A 23668-nucleotide genomic window follows, 5' to 3' on the forward strand; every position below is an offset into this window, starting at 1 on the left:
ACGTAGGCTTACATTGTTATTCCTGCATTTGGGCTTCTGCCAGCTCACCACCCTCTCTCAGAGTTTCTGTAATACTCCGTGGAAATGTGTTGACAATGCCTTTGAACCAAAACCATTCATTTGCTCCCTGCACCCCTACCAAAAAGAGTCTTACTCACCACCATCCTCATTCTTACTAATAGTAATGAGTCAAAATTATTTTTTTGTAAATAGCATCACATATTTTGGACACAACTGTAACACATTTTGAATAGAGTATACTGTTCCCTGTGGGTAGACTTGAAATGGTTAAGAAAAATAATTGAGTCATTCTTTTAACAAATATTGGGTGTTTCATACTAGAAACCTCTAAGAGAAACACTCTGATGTTGGAAAGATCATGGGTTTTAGTCAGACAGATCTGCATTTAACCCTGATTTGACCTTTTACTGACTATATGATCTTGGACAGATTATTTAAACATCTCTAAATAATAATAGGGATAATAATAATTACCCTTAAGATTGTGAGGATTAAATGAAACAGTAACCAAAAAGAGCCTTAGCTAGATATCCTGGAGGTAGAATTAGATGTTTATGTAATGTGGCTATTTCCTTCCAGGGACTTCAGTGTAATCACTGAAATAATAATTACTTGCAATAATTTTTGAAGGTAATGGTTGGGGAATATAACATAGTGATATAACTAAAACGCTGGAATTTAAACCCATCTCTTTGTGGCATTTTTTACTGCACATCTGTAATACTGCCTATTAGAGTAATAACAGCAAAATGGAAATGAAGGATGAGTATTAAGACATTGCAATGGAAGGAATGTTGGAAACAAAGCAGAGGGGAAAAAACAAAGATAACTCTGTGTTGCTTGAGCCTAGGGAATATGGAAAATGAAAGTACATCACATAAATAGGAAATTCAACAGGGGTTGCAGATAGTAGGAGCTTAATTGCAAGAGGGGAGCAGTGAATTAAGTTTATGCCGGACTATTTTTGCAGTTTGGAGTAAACACTTTCAAATACTGTAAAGCTTAAAGAATGAAGTCATTGTGGACTAAGTAGTACTTTTTGGAGTTTAGATCATAGTGGCTGGATAGATAATCAGGAGGATTTTCTAGGCTGTGAAAATAAGATCCAAGACATAAAGCCAAGAATCAGAGGAGTATATACAAGGGACAGTGAGGAAAACAGAGACAAAATAGTAATAAAGAAGAAGCAGGAAAGGGCAGAGAAGAAAGACAAGAAGAACAAGTTTTTAGAAGCATGGGATGGTCATAGAACATGAGAAGGTAGTTCACAGCAGGAAAAACCTAAATGGCCAATAATGTTTGAAAGAAAATGTCGTCTCAAAAATAAAGACATACATGTTCTAGCAAAGTTTTACAATTGTTATGACCCCCGATTGCTGAAGTTTTGAGAAAATACTTAAATGATACAATTATGATAATAAAATTAATAAAACTTTTTGGAATATAGCCCTGAATTAAAACATGAACTATTAAGCTTAACAATTACTTACAAGATTTTATCATATAGAAACATCCATGGAAGTGTGCCAAGATACATTTGTGAAGATCTGTATTATAGCATTGTTTGTAATGGTGAACAATTGGAAGCAATCAAATGGCCATCATTAGGGGTTTAGTTGTATAAGTTATGAAATGGGATGATGACAACTTTTATCTGCCCAGTTTTGGACGGAATTTAGGATAGAAAAGAATACGAGAAAGAAAGGTATGTGGACAAGAGGAGGGTCGAACTAAGAAAGCAACATAGTTGTACATGAAAATGGGTGTGGAAAATTGTATTTGCCAGAAATGAAAATTATAATTTCCTCCTTTTATTTTTTTCCCATGGTTCCTAAATACTGATCTTAGTTTTTATGACCTAAGTTAAGCATTTTAAGAAAAAAAATTTTTTTAAATAATGAATGCATGTAAAAACTACACAATACAGATGTGAATACCAAAAAATTAAACAAAAAAGTCCAAAAGTGAGTATTTGTAAATTAAGATTCTTCTCTGTACCACCACTGCTCCTGAGTTCCACTAGAGGTAAACGTTGTTACTTTTGATGTGGACACATAGGAAAAAAATCAAACTTTGTGTATCCAAATATACATATGTATGTTAAAAGAAGTTTCTCATAAAAGTGAGATTTTACAAACTTTTTAAAAGTCACTAATATATCTTAGATAACTTTTTAAAAAAAGTTAATACTGGCCAAGCATAGTGGCTCATGCCTCTAATCCCAGCACATTTGGAGGCTGAGGTGGGAGGATCACTTGAGGCCAGGAGTTTGAGATCAACCTGTGTAATATAGTGAGTCCCCATCTCTCCAAAAAAAAGTCAGTATGTATAGTTCCATATCATACATTTGTAGTGTAAGATGACATAAAATTCAGTTGATCATCTGTTAAAATACTGTTACTCAATTGTGTTCTTTTAAGTGGAAATATTAGTCAAAAATATGATTTAAGTTACAGTACCTACAACCCTTGACTCATTTTTGTCTCCCATACCCCGGTACACATTTTATGTGTGTTATAGATTTTGGATGAACACTAAAGCACATATACAACTCTAATTCTTTAACCTTTTTTATTTATATTCAGCTTCCCTGTTGATTCGGTGGTAATTACAGAATCTGATGCACAGAGAACAATGTACCCTGGAAGTTGTGTGAAAAAGAATATTGATGGTACAATAGAGGTATTATATTTTTAATTTTTATCTTTTAACTGTTATATACACTGATTTTTCTACTATCATTTTTATGTCTGGTTTACTATAGTTGCTGAGAAGTAAGCATAATAAATATGAGGATAATACCTTATATAGAAAACTCAGAATACATATGTAAAGAAATTTAGCCGGGCGCGGTGGCTCAAGCCTGTAATCCCAGCACTTTGGGAGGCCGAGACGGGTGGATCACGAGGTCAGGAGATCGAGACCATCCTGGCTAACACCGTGAAACCCCGTCTCTACTAAAAAATACAAAAATACTAGCCGGGCGCGGTGGCGGGTGCCTGTAGTCCCAGCTACTTGGGAGGCTGAGGCAGGAGAATGGCGTGAACCAGGGAGGCGGAGCTTGCAGTGAGCTGAGATCCGGCCACTGCACTCCAGCCTGGGCGACAGAGCGAGACTCCGTCTCAAAAAAAAAAAAAAAAAAAAAAAAAGAAATTTAATCTATTTTTATAGCATAGGAAAAACACAGAGGAAGTTTGAGGGGTTATATTTCCTTAAATATGTTACAGTTTAAGATTTATCTTGTTTTTTGTAACATGTGGGCTATGTACAAATTAGTTTCAGTGCCCTGGTCAACATAGCTTTGTCTTTCCAGCATGGGAATTTGGACCAGGCCATCTCTAGAAAAGTGCTTAGGGGCCAGGCGCGATGACTCACGCCTGTAATCCCAGCACTTTGGGAGGCCAAGGCATGTGGATCACAAGGTCAAGAGATCAAGACCAGCCTGGCTAACACAGTGAAACCCCATCTCTACCAAAAATACAAAAAATTAGCTGGGCGTGGTAGCACTTGCCTGTAGTCCCAGTCGCTCAGGAGGCTGAGACAGGAGAATCGCTTGAACCCAGGAGGTGGAGGTTGCAGTGAGCTGAGATTGCGCCCCTGCACTCCACCCTGGGTGACAGAACGAGACTCCCCCATCACAAAAACAAAAAAAGAAAAAAGTGTTTAGGAATCCCCAGAATCCAAGACAGTAGGGCTGGGATAATAGATTAGGCCTACTCCAGTAAGGTCCATTCGGTATATAAAAGTTCCACATCTTTTACAGCACATGCCATCTAACTAAACCACCCCCTGCCTCTGCTCAGCATTGTATTATTCTCAATTTCTCACACCTGCAACTTTCTCAAACCTGCAACTGCTGAACCCTGGTCTTCACTCAGATTTTTAGCTCTTAAGTCACAGAAAAAATTAAGATCATCGTTCTTCCTGGCTCAGTATACAGAGGAAAGATGTTAGACATTTCCTTGATTCTGCTATACTCATCCCATATCATGATAATTGCTAAATAAATACTTTCATACTGAGAACATGTTTATATTTTTTTAAAGTTTATAGTTTTTTCTATTGATAACTGTAACTTTGTATTTGTAGAAAATTAGATAGTATTAATAAGTACCAAGAAGAAAAGAAAATTTGCTTGTAATTTTATGAGCAAACAATGCCACTGTTTAACATTTTACTTAAAAGGAAATATATACACACATATATATTGTATTAGTTATATGTAAGTATCCTTTTCCCACTCTAGAACTGTATGTTGGCATTTATAAATATGTAAACATATTCCTCTTTGCACCTTTGATTGTTAAGTTCACAGTAGTAAGTATAATTATTTACTAGAATTATTTACTAAAATTGTTTTTAATTGAGAGAATTAAAATTGATTTTTTGCTGAAAGTGTGTAGAACTTTTCTAAAAATACTGATACTTTGGGGAGATTTTGAGGTAGAAGTTTAAAAATAAGTGGTGTATAATTAATGTAAATAAATGTCATGTTTTGCTTTTAAATATAGTTTTCTGGTGAATTTGGAGTGAAAGAGGAAACAAATATCGTTAAGTTGCTTGAAAAACAATACCAAGAACAATTAGAAGAAGAAGTAGCTAAGGTAAGCTTATAGCTTATCTGGAAGATTATCTTAGTTTATATTCCCTTTGAGCCTTCAAAAATAGCATGGATTTTATTGATGGTATGTACTTTATTTTTATAAGTTTCATATATAGTTCATCTTTAAGTGTTTGGATAATGATATCAATTATAGTTGCCTTTAAACAAAATATCTTGTGAACTTTTATTTGAGAAGAGCATTCTTTGATGTAGACTAGTAATTAGAAGCTTTTCAGAATGCCAAAACAAGTCTATATATTTGTTGCCTTGTGAAGGAGTTTGGTCTTCCTTAAAAGTTGGGAAGAAGATAGGAAAAGAAAGAGAAAGTGGTTGGTCCACTGTGTATATTATCTGTATCTATTTCCAATCAGAAAAGCTTTGTTAGGTAATGCCTACAGATACTAAGGGAGGATTATCAGTGAGTATTAATTAGCTCCTGGCTAAGTGAAGGAGTTTATCAATGTGAGTTTTGCTCATCTCTGTATGCTTATCTGCTGTGTCCAGAGTCGTTCTTTAATATTAGCCATATAACCTAGTGTAACGTTATGGTTCTATTTGTTTTGTCTTTATATTCCTTTTCAAAATGTGTATACCTGGTTGGCTTTTAATATTGGAACTGGCCGGGTGCAGTGGCTCATGCCTGTAATCCCACCACTTTGGGAGGCCAAGGTGGGCAGATCACCTGAGGTCGGGAGTTTGAGACCAGCCTGACCAAAATGGAGAAACCCCAGCTCTACTAAAAATACAAAATTAGCCAGGTGTGGTGGCTCATGTCTGTAATCCCAGCCATTCAGGAGGCTGAGGCAGGAGAATCACTTGAACCTGGAAGGCAGAGGTTGTGGTGAGCTGAGGTCATGCCATTGCACTCCAGCCTGGCCAACAAGAGCGAAATTCCATCTAAAAAAAAAAAAATATATATATACACACACACACACACACACACACACACACACACACATACAGGAACTATTGAATTATGAGTTTGCTTTTTTTTTAATAATATTTCAACTGTCTTAATATAACAATCCCAGTGGAATATGTGGATTTTAAAGGGGTGGGATTGATTGGTAGGATATAAAGGAAATATATAAGGAATTAGGAAAAACATAAATTAGATGAGGAAGTCAAGACCCAAGGAAATATCTGGGCCATAAGGACTTGTTCACTTATGACTAAAGCGAAAAGTGAAACACTATCTTTTTTTTTATAGCTTTCAATGTCTAGTTCTTGAAGGAATGCAAGTTTTCTCTTGCATGTAGCTCTTATACAAATTTATCAAATGGAATGGTGTATCAGGGTATAGTAATTAATGTGAGGTTTGGTATTGGATATACCATATTTTAAATTCTTGTTCTTTTGGTTTACTAGATTTGTGACCTTAGGAAAGTTACTTGTGAATCTCAGCGTTTTATATGTTGAAAGAGGAAACTGATAGAGTAGTAATTTTTATAAGGATTCAATGAGCTAATGCCTACAGAGCAGTTAGCAAATGAGTTGATACATAGTAAAGACTCATAAATACTATCTTAAAAGTAGTCTTATTACTGTGATAATGGTGGTAATATGAAGATGTTTTATAAAGCGTTACTCACTCAAGCTGATAGCAAAGCACTAAAGTACCGGTCAGTGAAGACTCTTCTAAATGCAGCCAAGATACTGTGATCCAAGAGACTACATTTGATGGCCCAGCTTGGTCCTAGAATAATACAGATTGTCGACATTAGTCACCAGTACCGATGGGATTATGCTGTACTCTGTACCCCTCAGATATGGTAGAAGAAGATTGAAGACCATTTTTCTTTTTTCTTTTCTTTTTTTTTTTTTTTTGAGACAGGGTCTGGCTCTGTCGCCCAGGCTGGAGTGCAGTGGCGCAATCTCTGCTCACTGCAATCTCCAACTCCTGGGCTCAAGCCATCCTCCCACCTAAGCCTCCCAAGTAGCTGGTACTACAGGTGTGCACCACCACCCCAACTAATTTTTTTGTATTTTTTTTGTGGAGATAGGGTTTTGCCATGTTAGCCAAGCTGGTCTTGAACTCCTGATCTCAAGCAGTCTACTCGTCTTGGCCTACCAAAGTGCTGGAATGGCAGGCGTGAGCCACCATGCCTGGCTGAGAATCATTTTTCTAAAAGCACAAGGCTATATAGAAGAAGCCCAGTAAGAGTAGTGATTCCCAGTATATATCACATTAGAGTCCTCCTGTGATTTGAGCACATACTACTGAAATTAGACATTCATTTACATTTCACTGTTAGGCAGTGTTCTGGGGGCTGAGGTATGACAGAGAATAAAAGAGGATGAAATCTTTACTTCCATAGACCTTACATTCTAGTTGGTACAGATAGACAACATACAGATGATGGTAAGTACTATAAAGAAAAAAAAAAAAAAAAAAACGGGACTAGGAAAATCCATGGGGAGTGAGATGGTGTTATTTTATATAGGGTTGTCATGGAAGGCCTGACTTTATGAAGTGACATTAGAGGAAAATCCTAAAGGAAGTGAGGGAGTGAATCAGGAAGATATCAGGTTGAGGACCTTTTAAAGAAATATGAAAGGGAAAGTCAAGAGAGACAAGACAAAAAGAAAGGTCAAAAATTACTCTAACAGGTGTCTTTAAGATGTGGTCAGGAGACTTGACTAGAGTTTGTGAAGGTTGCTTGCCCAGCTGCTACCTCTGCTGAGTTGGAGGACAATTCAGTTTAATCCTGCAACTCCCACATTCATGGTGAAATACTGTGAAATCTTGGCACAGATTTGTCTTTTCTGCAGATGTACAGGAGGAGAATTTTCCTTTTCCTGGATACGGGAGGAAGAAATACAGGGAAAGAGGGCAAGGGCTCACACTTAAGGGGAATATATTACTCTAGGTTATTTGACCTGAGCAACTTGAAGAATGGAGTTGGTATTTGCTTAGAGTTCTTTAGTAGGATGGAAAAGACTGCAAAGGAGTAGTTTTGAAGAGGAATGAGGAGACTCAGAATTCAGCTTTTGACTCATTAAATGCAAAAATATTTACTAAATGTCCAAATATAAATGTTGAGGAACAGCCAAGGAAATGTTGAGTAAAGTCAGTGTTTGGGATATATAAATCTAGATTTTAGGAAATAAGATAAGAAATATAAATTTGGGAGTTAGCATATAGTGCAAGGTTTTTTTTTTTTTGAGACGAAGTCTCGCTATGCCGCCCAGGCTGGAGTGCCGTGGCCGGATCTCAGCTCACTGCAAGCTCCACCTCCCGGGTTTACGCCATTCTCCTGCCTCAGCCTCCCGAGTAGCTGGGACTACAGGCGCCCGCCACCTCGCCCGGCTAGTTTTTTTTGTATTTTTTAGTAGAGACGGGGTTTCACCGTGTTAGCCAGGATGGTCTCGATCTCCTGACCTCATGATCCGCCCGTCTCGGCCTCCCAAAGTGCTGGGATTACAGGCTTGAGCCACCGCGCCCGGCCTAGTGCAATGTTTTTTAAACTGTGAGTTGTAACTCATTTTTAAGGCATGAAATCCATTTAGGGGGTTGGGAGTAGGATTTTAATGTTAATGGAAAGTTTTAATTATATAGACACATATGTACCTGTGTATGCTTTGGGTCATAATATAACATGTGGTTTTGTTGTTTTATGTTGTTTTATGTGTGTGTATGTTTGCCATGGATTGCAGTGAAAAAAATTGAAAAACTAATATAGGGAATAAGTGTAGATAGAGAAGATATCTGGGAACGGACCTGAAGCATGTCAGTGTTTAGAGACCAGATAAATAAGGAAAAACAAAGGAGATGGAGAAGGAGCAGTAAGTTAGATATAGGAAGAACAAAAGAATGGGCATGGCAGAAACCAAGTAAAACTATTATCAAGCAGAGAATGTATTAAACTGTATCAGATGTTCCTAATAGGTCAAGAAAGATTATTACTGCAAATTAATCATTTGATTTTACAAGATGAAATCATTGGTGACTTTCACGAGAACACATTTGATGGCATGGTGTAGACAAACTGATTAGACTGGGTTTGAGAGAGAATGAAGGAGAAGAATGAGGAGATGAACTATATTGAGGAGTTTTACTTAAAAGGGGAGCAGAGAAATAGAGTGGTAAAGAGTGATGTAGGGGGTCAAGTGGTGAGTTTTTCTTGTTGCTGTTTTGTTTTTATTTAAGATAATAGGTATTACATCTACTTTTGTGCTCATGGAAATGATTGAAGAGAGAGGGAGGGAAATAGCTAATTTAGGATACAGAGGAGCAGTTGCTGGAGTAGTGTTCTTGATTAGAAGATCGTACCCTGGATGGTTGCCATTAGATAGGAGCATGGCAGTTTATAATAACAGGAAGGAAGGCAAAGAATATTTGGTTTGTTATTCGGATATCTTTTGAGATGTAGTATTCAGAGCCTATGAAAGTTCTCTTCTAGTAATTGCTTACATTTTCTCACTAAAACAAGAAGCAAGGTCAACACCTGAGAGAGACAAAGAAAGAGAAGATGTTGGAAGTTTAAGAGGAGGGAAAAGTTCTGTCTAGGGGAAGGAATCAGAAATGGAGTAAACTAGGGAAGTTGAGTTAAATTGCCTGATTCTACCAAGGGCCCATTTTAAAGGTAGTGGTTATGAATTTAAAATGAGACCAATCAGGTTGGTTGGATTTTTTAGACAGTATAGCGAAGGGAAAGGAAAGAGTAACAGGGTAGTTAAGTCTGTTTTTTTTAAGTTTCCAAACCAGAATCCTGTTGTTGTTTTTTTTTTTGAGACAGAGTCTCACACTGTCACCCAGGCTGTAGTGCAATGGCGTGATCTCTGCTCACTGCAACCTCTCCCTCCCAGGTTTATGTGATTCTCTTTCCTCAGCCTCCCAAGTAGCTGGGATTATAGGCACACACCACCACACCTGGCTAAGTTTTGTATTTTCAGTAGAGATGGGGTTTCACTATGTTGGCCAGACTGGTCTTGAACTCCTGACCTCAAGATCCACCTGCCTTGGCCTCCCAAAGTGCTTGGATTACAGGTGTGAGCCACTGCACCCGGCCCCAAACCAGAATTCTTTTATCTGTCATTTCTTTCTAATCTGAATGCATATACAAAAGAAAGTGATCTTTATGATACCAATTTTTCAAAATTTCAACAGCTTCCTTTGTGTTTTTTGTTGTTTGTAATCATCTCTGCTGAGGTATAATTTACATAATATGAAATTCACCAATTATAACTGCAAAATCTGGTGAGTTTTAGCAAGTGTTAAAAGTTGGGAAACTGACCGGGCGCGGTGGCTCAAGCCTGTAATCCCAGCACTTTGGGAGGCCGAGACAGGCGGATCACGAGGTCAGGAGATCGAGACCATCCTGGCTAACCCGGTGAAACCCCGTCTCTACTAAAAAAATACAAAAAACTAGCCAGGTGAAGTGGCGGGTGCCTGTAGTCCCAGCTACTCGGGAGGCTGAGGCAGGAGAATGGTGTAAACCCGGGAGGCGGAGCTTGCAGTGAGCTGAGATCCGGCCACGGCACTCCAGCCTGGGCGACAGAGCGAGACTCCGTCTCAAAAAAAAAAAAAAGTAAAAAAAAAAAAAAAAAAAGTTGGGAAACTAATACCACAATCAAGGTATAAAACATTTCAGTCATCCCTAGAAGTTTTCTCATGCCCTCTGGGAGACAACCCCCTCCCTTTATACATTACTAGATTCTGTTTGCTAATATTGTGGCAAAGATACTTATGTCTGTGTTCATGAGAAATATTATTTCAAGTTTGGTTTTCTTGTAATGTCTTGGTTTTCATATCAGAGTAATGCTGGCCTCCACACAATGTTGAAATATATTGCCTCTTTTATTTTCTGGAGTAATTTACATAGAATTGGTATTATTTCATCCTTAAATATATTTTAGATATGCTGGTGAATGCTACTGGGCCTGGAGTTTTCTTTGTTGAAATATGTGTTTAAGCTATGAATCCAGTTTATCTAATAGATTTAGTTTTCTGTTAGTTATCTATTTATTTTTGAATGAGTGTTGGTAGTTTGTATCACTCAAAGAATTGGTCCATTTCCTTTAAGCTGTTGAATTTATATAGGTAAAGTTGTATTGTAGTATTCTTTTTTTTTTTTTTTTGAGATGGAGTTTCGCTCTTGTCGCCCAGGCTGGAGTGCAGTAGCACAATTTCGGCTCACTACAACCTCTGCCTCTGGATTCAAGTGATTCTCCTGCCTCAGCCTCTCAAGTAGCTGGGATTACAGGCATGCACCACCACACCCAGCTAATTTTTGTGGGTTGTTTTTTTTTCTTCAGTAGAGACGAGGTTACACCATGTTGGCTCTAACTCCTGACCTCAAGTGATCCACCTACCTCGGCCTCCCAAAGTACTGGGATCATGGGTGTTAGCCACCATGCCCCACCTGTAGTATTCTTTTATTATTTAATGTCTGTGGAATCTGTAGTGTTATCCCTATTTCTCACCTTTTTGTCAGATTGGTTAGAGGTTTATTGATTGTATTAGTATATTAAGGATTCAGCTTTTTGTTTCCTTGTTGTTTTTATTGGTTTTGTTTTTATTTTCAAATGCTACCCATATCTTTTTGATACCCTTTTTCTGCTTGCTTTGGATTTAATTTGCTCTTCTTCTGCTTTTCTAAAGGGAATTTCTTCTTTTCTAATGTGTGCATTTAATGCTATACTCGAAAGCATAGCGTTATACCTTTAAACATTATAGCTTGTAAGTATAGCAATGTTTCCTTATAAGCAACGTTTAAAGCTGCATTCTGCAAATTTTCATTCAATCCAAATATATTATTTCCCCTGTGTCTTCCTCTTTGATTCATGGGTTATTTAGAAATGCACTGATTTTCACATTTTTGTGATTTTCAGATAGCTTCCCATGGTTGATTGATTAATTTTTAAGTTTCTTTGTGGTCTGGCAAAATGCCTCATATAATTTCAGTTCTTTTAAATTTGATGCCTAAAATGTGGACTTTTCTGGGTGAATGCTCCATGTGTACTTGAGAAGAGTATGTGTTCTGCTGTTATTTAAATTTCAGATTTCCCTCTGGTGCCATTTTTCTTTAGCCTGAAAACCTTCCCTTAGCATTTATTTTAGAGCAGGTGTGCTGACAATGAGTTCAACATACAACGAATTTTATGTTGCCTAATTTTGAATTGTACATTAAATGTTTTATATTTTATGTTTTATGTGCTCTGGATGTCATTATAATTCTTTGAAGAATGTGATTTTTTTTTAAAATAGGCAGTCCACCTAGTTAGGTTCAGACTAAAACTCCTGTTTCATCTTTCCCATACAAATCACCTAAGTGTTGACTTCCCTCTGCAGTCTCCTAGCCACTTTTTACTCTTCAGAATTCTTCAGCTGTTTTGTATTTTGCTGAGAGTTTTTAGGTAATCAGTGGGAGAAGCAGGCCGTAGTGGGCTTATTTTATGTTGCCCGGAAGCAAGGTCTTTGTGTTTTCTTATTCCATAATTCAGATGCAATTATTGCCTTGTAGCATCAGTATTTCAATTTATCCACATTTTTTTTTTTTTTTTTTTTTTTTTGGAGACAGAGTCTTGCTCTGTCACCCAGGCTGGAGTGCAATGGCCAGATCTCAGCTCACTGCAAGCTCGGCCTCCCGGGTTTACGCCATTCTCCTGCCTCAGTCTCCTGAGTAGCTGGGACTACAGGCGCCCGCCACCTCGCCCAGCTAGTTTTTTGTATTTTTTTTTTTTTTAGTAGAGACGGGGTTTCACCATGTTAGCCAGGATGGTGTTGATCTCCTGACCTCATGATCCGCCTGTCTCGGCCTCCCAAAGTGCTGGGATTACAGGTTTGAGCCACCGCGCCCGGCCACCGACATATTTTTTTAAGAAGATTGTTTATGCTCTAATCCTTTTTGCATCTTAGGCCATCGTTTTAGAATCTTACTTCTTTTTGAAGAAAATGTTTTAGAAGTTTTTTTTTTTTTACTGATTATCTGTTAGGAGTAAGCTATGTTTTTTAGTTGTCTTTATTTTATTTCTTTATTTTGTTTTTATCCATAAAAGTTTGTTTTGTTGACTATTTGCACCTGGTTAACAGTTATTTTTATGCCAGAACTTTGAAAGTAACTTCCAGTGTTTTCTGATTTCTTGTTTCTGCCGACAAGGTCCTTGTTACTTTCTTGTTCCCATGTGGTTAATACATCTTTTTTTCTTTGGAAACATTTAAGATCTTTTTGATTTTGGTGTTCTCTTTTTTCCTTTTTCTTTTTTTTAAGAGATGGGTTCTGTCAGCAAGGCTGGAGTGCAGTGGTGTGATCATAGCTCACTATAGCCTTGCACTCCTGAGCTCACGCAATCCTCTCACCTTAGTCCCTGGAGTAGCTTACCACACCCAGCTATAGATGTTTTTGTAGACATGAGGTATTTGTTTTTATTATAATTCATTGATCATCTTGAATCTTGGCAGTGGTGTCTTCTGTAAATATTCTCAGCCATTGTCTCGTGAAATAGTCCATTTCCATTGTTCTCTATTATATCTACCTGGAACTCTAATTAGATGTTGATTGACCATTCTCTATCCTTCATATCTCTGTTCTCTTTCATATTTTTAATCTTTTTTTTCCATGTTACATTTTCAATATATTCAGTATGAAGAGACAGAGGCAAATCAGGTTCAAGACAGGAAATTAAAACAAAACGCAGTCATAAGGTTTTGATCACTAGTTACAGAAGGCTAAAGATATGTTTTGTTAAGTTGTATGATCTAGTTAATTATTTTTAATTATCTTTGTCTTTTGACATTTTGCTGTAATGGTATGTGTTCCAGATGACATTGTTGTTACCAAACCCTGGTTCTTTCTGAGCTAGCATAGGCACCACCCAGAGGTCCCATTTGGTAGGTGAGATATAGTAGCAGGATTATCTGGGAAGAAGCAGGATGATATGTAGTGTTTAAGGTGCTTGAGCTCTGTATAGACACATTTTGATTCAAATTTCTGCCCTAACATTTATTAAATATGTGATGTCATTTCTAATGTTGCAGCACTTGCATTTTCTCTGCATTGGCTACTGGTATTATAATTATTCCTCTTAAGTCAGTTGTGCATTATACTTCTAGACAGACTCATTTAGATGTGGAATAGTATAATGTTACCTTTTGGAAAGTTAGCTTAGGCAAGACTATAGGATTTTGAACCCCAGCTTTAATGATTTATTTGCTTTGTGTTTTTGAGTCAAATTACTCCAAAGGAGGCTAGCACAGGAACCAGGTGGGAATCAGGACCCCACATAGGTGAATAAGATTCAAGACAGGAAATTAAAACAAAAGTTCAGTTATATTTCCTGGACCAGCAAGGAAAACAAAGAAGGCTGCAGGTCTGTAAGTACAAATATTTCCAATCCCAGGCATACTTTATTCTGGGTTTATTACAACCAGCCTTCCTTCATTACAAATTATCTGTGGAAAAAGGACATAAAGTTATTGATACAGTTGGTTCTCAAAGGTGTAGGGACTTGTCAGAGCCAAAACTGCTAGTCAGAATTCCTAAGTACCTGTCATGGGGTGGGATGGGAGGCTAGAATAAGCAGGGATTCAGGATCATAGTGGTAGTGAAAAGTCAAGTTGGATTATAATGAAATGTCTACTCATATTTACTAGTCATACAAACTAAGTGTTCCGCTTCTGGGAATTTGTTTTGAGGAAATAAAATATATGCACAATTATATAATTACAAATATTTCATCACATTGGTGTTTAAAATAGTAAAGGAGTGGAATCACTCTAAATGTCCAACATAGAGAATTGATTTAATAAACTTATACTACATGTATGTAATACGAAACTTTGAACCCATCAGAAATTATATAGAAATGTATTTCTATTTCTTAACTTGAAGATATATTTACTATAGTTAAGCTATAAAAACTGGTTACAGTATTAGAATATGATCACATTTTTATAGGAAAATGATATCTGTATCTATTCATATCTATCTCTGTAAAGAAGAATAAGAAGATTTGGGAAAGTATTTACTAAAATGTTTACAGTGATTTTTCTTGGAAGAGAGAAATATAAGGGCTTTTATTTTCTAATTTTTACTGAAAATTTATGGCTGTTATAGTAAGAAAACATTTTACTTTTTATTTAAAATGGCAGGTAGTAAAATAAATACTTTGACATTAGATTTATTGTAAAATAGAGAATCTATCTCGGTATTACTTTATTATAGGATTTCTTTTTGTTTAGAACCGTGAGGCCATGCTTTTTTCTGTTCATACAATTTTGAGTAGTAACTTGCTTTTTAAATTCCTGCTGATATTTCTAAATCCTTTATTGTTTGCTTTTATTTCTTTAGGTTATTGTGTCAATGAGTATAGCATTTGCTCAACAAACTGAACTGTCTAGAATATCTGGGGGAAAAGAAAATACTACATCATCAAAGCAAGCACATGCTGTGTGTCACCAAGAAAAACAGCATTATTTTAATGAAATGAAATTATCACAGGATCAAACTGGTTTTCAGACTTTTGAGACAGTGGATGTGAAATTTAAAGAAGAATTTAAACCACTTAGTAAAGAGTTAGGAGAACATGGAAAGGAAATTTTATTATCAAATAATGATCCCGATGATATACGAGAATCAAAGGACTGTGTACTGACTATTTCAGAAGAAATGTTCTCCAAAGATAAGACATTTATAGTCAGACAGTCTGTAAGTATGCCTCCTTGAACATAAAAAACTTATTTAAAAATTGTGAATTCCTTCACTATGAAAATATTAGCAATCATGCTGCATAATATTTGGAGGAGGAAAATACCAAACTCAGTCTTATGACTCACATTGTTGTTTTGTTTTCGAGGCGGAGTCTCACTCTGTCACCAGGGTGGAGTGCAGTAGCACCATCTCGGCTCACTGCAACCTCCGCCTCCCAGGTTCAAGGGATTCTTCTGCCTCAGCCTCCTGAGTAATTGGGACTACAGGCGCGTGCCACCACATCCAGCTAATTTTTGTATTTTTAGTAGAGACAGGATTTACCACGTTGGCCAGGATGGTCTCAATCTCTTGACCTTGTGATCCACCCTCCTCGGCCTCCCAAAGTGCTGGGATTACAGGCATGAGCCACCGTGCCCGGCCGATTCACACTGTTAATGTGTTTTATTAATTGTAAGATATATGGATAAGTGACTTAATATTAGTATCAAATAAAACAAGTCTGGTTCATAATATTCTTGTTTATCTTAAAGACGTTGTACCTGGTAAAATCCCATTGTAAGTTGTATGCACATTAATTCTCTTTCAACCAATTCGAGATTAATTATACTACAATTTGGTAATATCTGTGAATAAAAGATTTGCTTAATTAAATATAACAACATTACAAGGAAATAGCTACCTATTTAGGATGACTAAAAGATTTTATTATCTATATCCTAACTATTGGTTTCTTTACTTATTTATTAATAGAAGATCTGTTCTGTGTCTATACCTCAACTGTTAAACAGAAAGTAATAAATCCTACTTCTTTTAACATCTGAATTAAATTTTTTAATTAATATTCAGGATAGGTTATGTTTTGTTCAGACTAATATTCAAGTAAATTGCCAACTCCAGGCCAAGTGTGGTGGCTCATGCCTGTAATCCGAGCACTTTGGGAGGCTGAGGCAGGTGGATCACTTGAGGTCAGGAGTTCGAGACCAGCCTAGCCAACATGGTAAAACCCCATTTCTACTAAAAATGCAAAAAATTAGCTGGGCATGGCAGTGCTTGCCTGTAATCCCTGCTATTTGGGAGGCTGAGGCAGAGAAATCACTTGAACTGGGGAGGTGTAGATTGTAGTAGCCAAGATGGTGCCACTGCACTGCAGCCTGGGTGACACCAAGACTCCGTCTCAAAAATAAATAAATAAAATAAAATTACCATCTCTTTGTGGAATGTGAAACTTGTTAGGTGTTCTTGAAGACCTCTTTAATTTACCATCAACTGTTCAAAGCAAAATGATTTAAGTAACATCTCTCCAGGAAATGATGTACTCATAGAATGTATTAAGGAATTGACTTCTTATGAGCGTGAGACTCTGGAATGTAAAGCTTTTATTTTCAAATAAAATGTATTGAAAATTATTTTTTATCAGTAGTTCTCTGTAGTACTGTGATAACCACTGTGTAAATTAAATGGATAGTTTCTCATGTTTCATACATTTAATTTTAAAATATAAATATTCCATTGATATTATTTACCCGTCATAAAATGTCAAGAGGAATAATGGCATTATAGCTTCATTAAGGGTAGAAGGAATCTTAAGTATCTTAGTTCTTTTTGTTTTCTATTAGAATTAGATTAAGTCTAAACTAATTGATAAATAATTGTTTTGCTTTTGGAAAATAATATATATAATGATAATAAAGTAGCTTTATGTTGTTTTGGAATTGTAATGAAGAAAAACACCATTTTTTAAAGTATGTTTTTGTTTAATAATAAAATCACACGCTTTATGGCATAAGTAATAGAATTGCTTTCATATTTGTTTAAAATATTAATGCTGACAGATTTTTACAAAATGTGTTATGGCTGAATTTTTTTTTTTTCTTTACTCTTGAAGATTCATGATGAGATTTCGGTGTCAAGCATGGATGCTTCTAGACAACTAATGTTGAATGAAGAACAATTGGAAGATATGAGGCAGGAACTTGTACGACAATACCAAGAACATCAACAGGCAACAGAATTGTTAAGGCAGGCACATATGCGACAAATGGAGAGACAGCGAGAAGACCAGGAACAGCTACAAGAAGAGATTAAGAGACTTAATAAACAATTAGCCCAGGTAAGGGTCTTGTAGTCCCTATTCTCTCCCCAATTTTTTTTTTCCAAACACCAACTTGAACCAGATCCCCAGTAAAAACAACAGTATTTTTTATGTAGCCATAATTTTTTTTTGCCAAAATCTGAATAAACTACATATATTTAGCATCAGGAACACACTCTATACTAACACAGCAGCTTTAGATCTTGTTAGGGACACCTCTGTCAACCTTGGAGTGGGCATTGTCTTTCTGTCATTTTATTTAACTCCTTTTTCAAGCACTGGAAAAGTGGCTACACGGTTGTTGGGTTTTTTTTTTTTTAAATCTATTAACCATATATAGCAAACGCAGTTTGACATTTTGGAAATAACATTGTGCTGAGGTGCTCCATTATGCAGTTACTATCGTTCAGTTTTACTATATTCATTTATAGTTTTGTGAGTCCACCAATTAGCATCTCAAAGTTTTACCTTTATCTGTCTTTAATCCATCTTTTTAATCATGAATGGAAATCGGAAGTAGTATGCTTCTGGAACTCTTTCCAGGGAAACATCTCTTCTTGATTTGAGAAATGCAAATTTATTTAACATTCTTATCCCTTTCTTGACTAAATTTAAATACTTCTTGGTATTTGGGAGCTGGATTCTTGTCAACTGCTATATAAAATATACTCACAAAATCATTGCAGAAAAGCAAGAAATATTTATGTAGAAGTTCTTATGAAAACGGATTTATTGAATTTAATTTTGAAAACTGAAGCTAAAAAGGAGATAAGAAATAACTAGAGATAACTATTAACATGTATTCTTTCAAATAGAAAATAATAGGAAAATTGGGAGCTGAGCATAAAACATAATTTGGAAAATTAACTTTGCTTTTCTTCATTGCATTTTGTGAATTCAGACTTCTTAATTTTCAATGCAAAATTGATGAAAACTAAGTGAACTGCACAAATTCCTGAATATTTAGGCTTAATTGGCTTTTTAAAAATATTTTAAATTTTGCATTGATCTTTGTATATACTTTTAACCCCTTATGATGGAATACGAATCATAAGTAGAACCAGGACCTGTTGGTCCCGGGGGTTAAAAGAAATCTGCTTAATATTTCTACCCTTTTTCTCTGTCGCAAACAATATTCTCTCATGACCTTTTTTCTTATTTAGAGATCCTCCATAGATAATGAAAACCTGGTTTCAGAGAGAGAGAGGGTGCTTTTAGAGGAGCTGGAAGCACTAAAGCAGCTGTCTTTAGCTGGAAGAGAGAAGCTGTGTTGTGAGCTGCGCAACAGCAGTACGCAAACACAGGTAGTATGGACTTTGGCCCACCTAGGAGCAATGGATCAACAATTCAGTAGGATTTGTTTATCTTTGTTGTTGGTATGAGGTGTACTCTTTTATAGGTACTGAGCTTAACATATTTGTGACTGCATACATGTAAGGTAGGTGGAGTCAAAATGCCTTATATTTCATTTAAGGTAATTTGAATCTGACATTGCTGTTAACAAGAGAACCTAACAAACTTTATTGTTGCACTATAGCATGCATAATTTGAACCCATTAAACTTTTTTATTTATGTACGAGAATGTTTTATGCTCTTTTGATGACACTAGTCTCAAATATAGTTAAATATTATACCAAACAGTATCAATTTTGTGCACAGAGATTTCTATTTTATCTCATACCCATATAGAAGAATGACATGCTATTTCCAAGATGACAGGTTTTCTTTCTGTCTTCTCCTCTCTTCCTTTACTCAAATTTAAACAGAATGGAAATGAAAACCAAGGAGAAGCTGAAGAACAGACATTTAAAGAAAAGGAATTGGACAGAAAACCTGAACATGTGCCTCCTGAGATTTTGTCTAATGAAAGGTATACAAAATGTGTACTTTTTCAGTGCAAAGTAGATTAAAATGGTTGTTTCAATGTAATAGACTTTGTCCTTATTTTTATCTTGTACATTGATACTTTGTCTTAAATATCATCATACTATCTGTGTATGAAACATGTCCATATATGTGTAGTATGTAAAGGATTTTCAGTTTTTTATCATTAGATACAATTTTTAAAAAATCATTTCTATATAAATTTTGATTGGATATTAATCACATACTTAACTGTTAATATTAAGGTATTTGGATATTGAAACTTTCTTGATTAATTTTATACTTACATGCCATTTTGTATCCTAAAAACACAGTTCTACTTGTGAACTGTATTCTTTCACTGTATGGACATGTATTCAGTGTAAGCCATCCCCTGCCTTGTTTAGTCTGAGAAAAAAATTACCGTTAGTGTAAATATTCTAAACTTCTTTCATGCATTTGCTACGTAACAGATGACAACTTTTAATCCATATCCCAGTCCTATAGAGGGATAAATTAATCACCTGATGTTAGCAAAACTTTTCCTTACTTTGATTTTGTAGAGGTTAATATAAAAATGTAAAATATTAGGTAAGAATAGTTATCCTACATTAGTATTAAAGACTTTAAGCACAATATTTTAAACTTTGTTCAAATGAAAATAATTTCTTTAATTTTAAATTAAAACGAATATTTACTAACTTAATTTCCTCCTTTTCCAATTTCTGTGACTGTCAACCCTCTTGTGTCCTCCTAACCTCCTTCCTCAGCTTGCATGGAGGAATTTGGCCCCTAAGATTTTGGCTTCCCCATTGGATCATCAGTATGGAACGCAGTCAGTATGGAACTCAAACAAGAAAGACAGTGTATGAAAATTAGAGTTACCATGGCAATATAAAATAAACACTTTGTTTATTTTATATTTTTTATCTCTAATTGGTAAATTTTGAAAACTATGCAGTATTTAATTTTTAGGAATTTTTACAGTAGGTGCCAATAAAATGAGTATTTTTTTTTTAACCATCATATTAATCATTTAAGTAGAAATATTTTCACATTATTCTAGTCCTGGGGTTCGGCGCTTAAACAAAACCTCAGAACAAGTTAAGGAAATAAAACCCTTGGCTTCCTACTAAATTATTTTAGTTTTATTTTTAGTATTCTTGATTATATAAGCAGAGAACTTGATCTAGGTGCAAAAATAGAACTGTCTCTTTCACTTGACAAATACTAATGGAAAACTTCTCCATTTATTATCTTGTCTTAAAATAGATATGTCATGTGCCTGTGAAAACAGGTATCCTTTAGCCTGATTGTTGGCAATCTCCTACAATGTGAAGCTAAAAGATAAAACTATCTTAAGGCAGAAGACCTTTACTGTGAAAATCTTTTATTTAGTCTGCATGTATAAAGTGTGCCTTTGTTGAACTGAGTTGCTAGGACAAGAGAGTTGTTTAGTTTTTAAGAAAATTAATCAGGCAACCTTCTGAATCACCACTTATGGAAATACCTTGCTTCACATGGTAGAATGTTCATGTTAAGCAAAAAAGAGAGTGTACAAAAACACTTTGTTCAGGATGATCTCATTTTTGTTTTTAAAATATGTATATATTTATAAGAGGCAGGAGGAAAAGTCTAGAAATATAGGTATTAAAATTGTCATAGTTATTGCTGAGGTTTTTGGTGGGTGGTTTGCAGTATTTTCCAGATTTTTTAAAATAAGGATTACTTTTTAAAAAGACACCAACTTCATTCTATTTAGTTGAAAACAGGGTTCTTCTACTGACTGAAATGAGTGGTGAGTGTAACTTGAGAAATTTCTGTCTCTGGAGCAGATGTAATAAAAACAGCCTGTGATACTCCCTCTGGTGTTGACAGATAGTGATATTTCATTACAGACCTTTTTAAAAACAGATCTCTGCCTAAGTATTACTTTTTGTAATTTAAATATTCAGCTCATTACCATTAACTTGTACAAATACTGCCACATAATTTTTTCTGGTGTGATTTTGAAATTATGTTTTAAAATATGTTTTTATGTTTAACATATAGAAAGATTAAATGTACAAAATACATATGTATAACCATGAGCAGCAAGCTCAATAACTTGCATATGCTTTGGCACTGCCATACTTTTTAAAACTTAAATTTTGTCTCCCAAAATTTTCTCTTAACCTAGTTACTAGCTTAAGACTTTAGTTATTTTTTTCAAGTCAATTAGATATTGTACATTTTGAAAAATGGCATGATTAAGCTGATTGGCCAAAATTTTTCAGACAAAACAAATCATTTTATAATATAGTCACAAATAAAAAACAAGACGCACTTTATTGTAGATGCTATTGGGTATTATTTTAACAAAGAGGATCGTCTGTTATTTTTCAAATCAAATATTTTGCAGTGTACTTTTTAGTGGACATAAGCAAAGTGTTTGCTTCAAAAATATTAAACATTTTAATCAATGCTTCTTTATCTATACAGGTATGCACTCCAGAAAGCTAATAACAGACTTTTGAAGATCCTTTTAGAAGTTGTAAAGACAACAGCAGCTGTTGAAGAAACAATTGGTCGCCATGTCCTTGGGATTCTAGATAGATCTAGTAAAAGCCAGTCATCTGCCAGCCTAATTTGGAGGTCAGAAGCAGAGGCATCTGTAAAGTCATGTGTCCATGAGGAACATACAAGAGGTACTAGTTTTCTATGTTGTTGAAACAATCATTTCAACAAATCTTGCTGAGTTCAAGGCATTTTGCCATGTGTGAAAAATATAGAAGAGAAAATAAGTATTTTCCAGCAAATGGACCTTCAAACAGAAATACATTAGAGTGACTCTTCTCAAATACCATTATTGTATAGCATTTGCAAGTGGGTATCATAGAGTTATCATTATATTTATCCAGGGTTGCCACGGTGCCTACATAAACCAGAATGCTGTTACATTTCTCCACCAATAAAAAAATTTCTGCATCAGCACTCAGGACTCTTACCAGTATCTGTGAGGTATGGATGACATCCTGAAACCATCCTATAAATTAAGGAAAGATTAGAAATAAAGACTTTTTAGGAACCTAGCACCAGTTTCACATACCTGTTGAAATGGTTGGAAGAAAGCCTTGATAAGAAACCCAAGGTTTGGTCTTATCTTTGGACTGTTCTCTGCTAGATTCTTTCTTCCTTTTGAAAAAGTGGATTGAAATATTATGCAATGTATATGGATCCAGAGATTAGGTCCTGATATGCCAGAGCTGTCTTTGTAACTCTGTCTTCCTTCAGCTGTGTGGATTCGGCTCTTCTTTCCGTTGCCTTTTTTTTTTAAAGACAGTGTCTCGCTCTGTCGCCCAGGCTGGAGTGCAGTGGCGCATGCTAGGCTCACTGCAACCTCTGCCTCCTGGGTTCAAGCATTCTCCTGCCTCAGCCTGTCAAGTAGCTGGGACTACAGGTGCATGCCACCACACCCAGCTAATTTTTGTATTTTTAGTAGAGATGGGATTTTACCATGTTAGCCAGGCTGGTCTTGAATTCCTGACCTAAGGTGATCTGCCTGGCTTGGCCTCCCAAAGTGCTGGGATTACAGGCGTGAGCCACCATGCCTGGCCTCTTCTTTGCATTTCTTCCCATCACATTGCTGAACTCCATTGTCTCTTGTTTTTTCAATTTCTTTTTCCTTGCAGGAGAGGGAAATGAGGAAATCAGAAGTGGGGAAAAGTTTTGTGAGATGGAGAAACATAGGATCTGGACTCCTGGCTCAGATCAAGCTCACGGTTCACTATCTTTCCACACTCAAGCATCTCTCCCAGTTAGAGGCAGACCTAAGATGCCAGTTTTTGTAACTTTTGAAGAGCATTCTGTTTGTTAAATTTCATGTGGAGAAATGAGAAGAAATTATCCCATTTATGGAAGGTTTGCCTAATTATAAGTTAGCCAGTAGTGTGTTTCTAAGTACAGAGAAAAACTTGATTTGGAATTGCAAATAAAACTGATTTTTAAACACCTCAGTTGAGTTCAAAGATAGTTTTAAAAATTGCTTTTGGTAAATTAAAAGCTGAAATAATACTGAATTTTAAACCTTGCTTTCAAATTCACTCTTTTCAAACTTGGTTCGAATTAACTTCACTCTTGGTTAAGCTCTCAATCACGGCTATTTTATTTCTGCATATGGATCTTTATAGAGAAGAATTAGGTAACATTTTCTTAGTCTGGTAAAAGTGTTTATCAAATTATGCTTTTTAAAAAACAATTATTTCACAAGCTTATTTCACTTAACCATTTAGGGAGGGATTTTGCAGTTCTACTGGTAAGACCTAGAGACCAGGTTGACTGCCATATTCAAAAGATACTCTGAGAATGTTCTGTGCATTACAGATGTATTTTGTGCTTTTGTTGTTAGTAGTTCTCTTAGATACTTCTCAACATGGCTGCCAAAGTATTCAGCAGAC

At 35.7% G+C, this 23668-nt stretch overlaps 1 protein-coding gene across 16 annotated transcripts in view; it reads left to right on the plus strand.

Moving 5' to 3' along the window:
* The window catches only part of LOC105475486 (A-kinase anchoring protein 9), a 172792-nt gene that overhangs the window by 83678 nt on the left and 65446 nt on the right, over positions 1-23668 (plus strand). For 8 of the 16 annotated variants that reach the window (XM_071094809.1, XM_071094811.1, XM_071094815.1 and 5 more), the window contains 7 exons: positions 2607-2703; positions 4533-4625; positions 14917-15273; positions 17162-17386; positions 18532-18672; positions 19136-19239; positions 21714-21919. In XM_071094809.1, coding sequence (XP_070950910.1) covers positions 2607-2703; positions 4533-4625; positions 14917-15273; positions 17162-17386; positions 18532-18672; positions 19136-19239; positions 21714-21919 — 1223 coding nt within the window. Of the gene's footprint in view, positions 1-2606; positions 2704-4532; positions 4626-14916; positions 15274-17161; positions 17387-18531; positions 18673-19135; positions 19240-20002; positions 20099-21713; positions 21920-23668 lie in introns of all 16 variants that reach the window. The other 8 variants (XM_071094804.1, XM_011730759.3, XM_011730751.2 and 5 more) reach the window with 3 other exon arrangements.

The sequence above is a fragment of the Macaca nemestrina genome, chromosome 4, assembly GCF_043159975.1.
Source record: "Macaca nemestrina isolate mMacNem1 chromosome 4, mMacNem.hap1, whole genome shotgun sequence".
Lineage (NCBI taxonomy): Eukaryota > Metazoa > Chordata > Mammalia > Primates > Cercopithecidae > Macaca > Macaca nemestrina.